This window comes from Acyrthosiphon pisum, chromosome A1 (assembly GCF_005508785.2).
Source record: "Acyrthosiphon pisum isolate AL4f chromosome A1, pea_aphid_22Mar2018_4r6ur, whole genome shotgun sequence".
NCBI classification, from domain to species: domain Eukaryota; kingdom Metazoa; phylum Arthropoda; class Insecta; order Hemiptera; family Aphididae; genus Acyrthosiphon; species Acyrthosiphon pisum.
The window spans coordinates 2,943,355-2,948,709 of NC_042494.1; the positions used below are offsets into that span (position 1 = coordinate 2,943,355).

General features: G+C 28.5%; 1 protein-coding gene across 1 annotated transcript in view; it reads right to left on the minus strand.

The window, feature by feature from the left end:
- LOC103307900 overlaps nt 1-4,538 on the minus strand; it is a 9,364-nt gene extending 4,826 nt beyond the window's left edge. The window contains exons 1-4 of the mRNA XM_016800822.2: nt 4,410-4,538; nt 4,273-4,345; nt 4,059-4,161; nt 3,108-3,375 (exon numbers count right to left, since the gene is read on the minus strand). Coding sequence (XP_016656311.1) covers nt 3,108-3,375; nt 4,059-4,161; nt 4,273-4,345; nt 4,410-4,434 — 469 coding nt within the window. The 5' untranslated portion in view covers nt 4,435-4,538. The remainder of the gene's footprint in view (nt 1-3,107; nt 3,376-4,058; nt 4,162-4,272; nt 4,346-4,409) is intronic.
- Between the last annotated feature and the right edge of the window lie 817 nt (nt 4,539-5,355).

Genomic DNA, 5,355 nt, shown 5'->3' on the forward strand with positions numbered 1-5,355 from the left:
TCATGATTTCTTACCAAATTATGGGGGTAATATACTTAACATTTTGATATAGGTTTTATAAGTTTTAGTTCATTTTTGAATTAACTACAGCTCGTACCGTCTATAGTTTGATCCATATTTCAGCGCCCGAGGCGGTGGAATCTCGTCTTGTTTCCGCAATAATTTATATTTTATTCTAATTTTGTTGTAAAAACATAGGGTATCATATACTCAAATTTTGGTGTAAGTTTCATAAGTTTTAGTTCATTTTTGAATTAACAATAGCTCGTCCAGTCAAAATATTGACATAATTACGCGTACGTGTGGCGATGGAATCCTTTCCCGTTTCTTCAATAGCTTATATTTCTCGCTGATTATTTTATCAAATTATGGAGGATGATATACTTAAATTTTTTATATACTTCTTATATGTTTTAAACAATTTGGAGTAATTTTGGACTATATTTTAGTACCTGTGGTATGCGAATCCTGTCCTGTTTCTGCAATTATAAAAATATTTTGATAATTTTCATAAGGTAGGTTTTTATCTACTATTTCAATGATTAGGTACTTCATTACTTTATTAAACATTAAAATTATACATTGCGGTCAGCACATACTCAACCAAGACCACTCACCCACTGACCTAATATTGGTGGTACAGTGCACCAAAAACATTATACTCAAACCGCCTCTGGGCTATGCCCTCCACATCCCTATTATTCGTTAACTTTTATACATCATAATATTATATTTATTTCTTATTGTAAGTAAATGAGGTAAATGTTAAATGGTAATTCAAAGATAATAAAGTAAACAATGAAATGAAATTAAATTAAATGTATGATTGATAATGTAAAGTCCATCTTTCTTATCTTTTTATTTTTTCGCTAAAATGCAGGAGTGGACAGGTTCCTCCAGAGCGGCCCGGGAAATTTTTTTCAAGTGGCCCATCGACCATAAACCATAGTCTAACCAAGGTCTATTTTTTTGTGACATCGATGGCGGTGCCTGAATTGCTTAAGAATTATATTGACATATTGTCTAACGTCTAATCGTATACACTATTACAGTAATACAGTGTAATTATAATGGAAAATATTATAATATTATAATTAATTAATATATTAATTATTAAATGGTAAATAAATTGAACGTTTAAAAAATCGATCAAGTTCATTAAAAATATAATTGTCGTTCACGTTCACGTTCTATTTGAAAAAAATACGATGAGTGACGTTCACTATAATATCAGGGGTACGAAACTCTGTGAATTGGCCGAATCGGGCGATTGTAGCCTTGAACACGGTCTCCAGGGGGGCGTGGCATACGTAATCTATGATAAAAGTAAACAGTGGAAACAACCCGACCCCGCGCAGAATACCCTACCTATTAGGCGGAAACGGTTTTTCAATACGGGTATAACATCATGTCAGTGTTACGGAAACAGTTTCATTGTTCGGACTTCAGATCATAGGTAAACACTTCACCCATCAGCTGATCGAGTTTCGCTTCTATATTGTTCTATGATAATATTATATGAACGTGAATGCGTAAACGTGCGTTCATGAACGACGTTCTCACCAAACACTGATATATTTTTATATAGTTATTTCTAATAATTAATTAATGATAATTACTATAAAATGGGGTGATTAGAAACAAATGTGAATCTAAAATTGTATAACTTTGATGTCCACCATAAGTGCTATCAATTCATCATATCTGTACATTTAATACATTCATCGCTCTCCAAACAATATAAAAAGTGCCAATAAATTGTTGTATTATTACAATGGTGAAGATAATAACATTAATTAGGGCCCCCAAATACATTTTGCAAATTGTTCCCAGAGTTAATAGTTCCGGAATTGCAAACAATTAAAATTTATAGAATTATACCTACTATAATAATACTAACAATTCTGTTACTTTTCTGGATAACATAATTTTGTAAAAATTTACAAAATTTACAATTTATAAAATATAATAATATACTCTAATATTTGCATACACCCACGAATAATATTTTTCAATTAAAACAAAATAACAATAATAGTTATTCTTGGTTTTAATATATATACTCCGGCCCACGAGAGTCCATATGTCAGCATGCGTCCGTCACTGCGCATGGGCACGTAGCCGAATAGAGGGAATGGCATCATGGTGGGAGAAAACAGACGTCATGTATTACTATATGGATGCGCGGTTTACGTATGGACTCTCGTGGGCCAGAGTATACCTAATTTTGTTTTGATTTGAACATATGGGTAGGAAATGTCAGTAAAAAATAGATGTATAGTATGAACTATTAAAAAGAATTTTCGTTTTAAATTTTCTATTCTTAGCTACAAAAGTTGAAAATTATATATACTTTTAACTATTAAATAATTTGTAAATTTTATTGACACTTATAGAATTATACCAAAATAATACAAACATTTCTGTTACTTTTCTTGATAAGATAATTTTGTAGACAAGTATATTTTAGTTGGTAGATTAGATAGGCTTAATATTATTAATATTATTAACCTTTTTTAGCTAATTGATATAAAAAAAAATAACATTTTTTCAATTATTAATTGAGATGTGTATAGTTTAAATATATTTAATAATCATTTGAAGTAAAAATGGTATGTAGGTACTATAGGCATGTAGGTGTAATAACCTCTAACTTATTGAGTCTTAAATATATACAGTTCAAAATACAATAATCTGTAAACTGTAGCAAATATTATAAAAAATAAAACAACAAAAATATGTACATACTTAAGTTTCCTAAAAACTAAGAAAATTATTACCTACATTTCAACAATAAATAGGTTGATACATTTTATTTTAAAACTTATTAAATTATTTGCGTAGAATAATATGAAACCTATACAGATAAATAATTGTCAATATTTAAGTATGCTGTTTAAATGTTTATAATTAATATAATTAAATGCGAAACTTTTAAATGTTTTAGAGATATAATTTTGTAGCGTTTACTTAATATTAAAAATTAATAATTTTAATACCTATATAATATAACATTTATTAACTAATAATTATTTTATATAATACATAAGATACAATAATTTTTTTAAAAATTATGCTATAAGCAAAATTCACAATTTTTGTATTACCACTATCAAAAAATAATGATGGAATAGCGCCTGGTTTTAATCTATTTTTTAATGCAGTATTTTTGAAACATTCTAGTTCAAAATGAGTAATACAAACTCTTGTACAAGGTTTTACTATTTTAGCAGGACCTTTTTTTATTTCACATTTTTCTATCCACTTTTTTCTGAGCGTGAAATCCTTAGAATAGCCAAAGAGACTAAGAATCTTTGAATGCCTGTTAAAGCAGTTTTTAACGGAACATCGTAATCCAGATCCTGAAGTATGGTCCTTTAAAATTTAAACAAATAATTCATATTAAAAAAAATTTATTAAAATTAGAAACAGGTAGGTTGTCAATTATAAAGTAGAAATTAAAATATAATATGAGCTAAATACATATTTTAGCGATATAACATTCAATAGTCTAGTTTGTATAGAGTCTATATATTTAGGATAGTCTAAAGACTATTTTTTGTAAAAACTAGAGGGTATTAGAACAATATAAGAACAATTATTGATATTTACAATTAATGAATCTCAGTAGGTACCTTGTTGTGTGTACATATTTGTTCATATATTATGATACAAAGAACAGCCTACAAGATGATTATTTCTTTATAGTAAATATACACACAGCTTTGTTTGGGCGTTATTAGATGACAATATTTTGGTTTTATATTTTATAATCATACTGATCCCCGATTAATTACAGTATAATAGGCTAAAAAATATATCCCAAGGGTTTTCCAAAAAGAGTACACACATTTTTGGTCAAACTACTAACTATTTTATAAATATAAGTGGACAAGAATATGACTGATGTCTAATTAGAAGCACTAAATTATTAAAGAAGAGAAACCAGGACGTTGAAGACCGTGGCTCTACATATTCAATAAGAAGAGCATGGAAAACCATAAAAAAAATAGATATCAGACTGTATTAACCATGTTTATTAAAAATTATTTACTGACCGGTATATTTTTATTACTCATATCCTCATTGTTTCTAGTAAGTCTAAGTGACCGTCTTGGTGATTTAAAATTATTTACAACAGCATTTTCAATATTTTCCTCTCTGTAAAATTCAGATTATATGTAATCACTTTCATCATAATAAGTCAATTTGCTAGATTTTTAAATAATTGTAAAAACAAAATCTAGTCAAATACAACTTTCATTAACTCACCTTATATTTTGTTCCATTGGTAAAATTACATTATTTCCAGTTTCAACATCATTACTTTGAGCAGCATAACTACCTAAATTAAAATAAAAATGTTATTGAAAATGAAAAATTAAATTATAGAGATCAAGAAGTATTACATAGGAGGAGAACCATTTCAATCATAAGATTGAAAATAAAAATTGCTTTTTCCCGGCTTACAGTTTTCTTCTAAAAAATGATCCCTACATAAACGTTGCCAATTATGACAACGATCAATTCCAGAAACCTTAAGCCATTTCCTCTCATATATTCATTATTGATAATTCTGTATTAAAACAATTATCAATGAGTAAAATAAATTGGTAATGTTAGGTTAGAAAAACAAACATAAAGTATAAATTATTAAGTTAAACCGGTTCAAAATTATTTCACAGTATCCCGCACCAGGATAATGAACCATGCCAATAATATGATTCAAAATTCCATGTGCGTTTTTTGTTTGTACGATTAAATTTCTAGAACCAATCGATACTCTTGATTTAAGTATAATACGATACATACCTACATAATATGTCTACTTCAATCTCGCCGAGTACCTACTGTACAAAGCACATGAATGAAACCTAAAAATTTTGATTTCACAGTCACAAATTTGATGAGATGTTATTTGTATTATTAAAAACGAATGTTTGAAATGCACCAATTTATCATTTAGCCAGACAAATACAAACAGTGAAAATTAAAAAAAAAAATTATATTCTGTCACGAAATCCACGAAAACAAAAGACAACCGACTAGTGATAAGTCGAACTCTTGTATATACGGTCTTGGATTATAAATCAGTACAACTTCGGTTCGTCCCATCGGTACATAGTAACAAATTACCAAATGGTCCCCAACAGTAGAAATTCTGTTCGTTCTACCTCCACGTACGTCGCACGATTCTACGATCCATAATATTACGCATTTACACGAGAAAAATTACACACGAACAATATTATTATTACGTAGGAATGAATAAATCGGGAAAGTATTTAACGGGAATAAAAAAAATCGGGAAAGTATTACGTAGGTACCTACTGTCGGTATCCTTTATAGCCTACT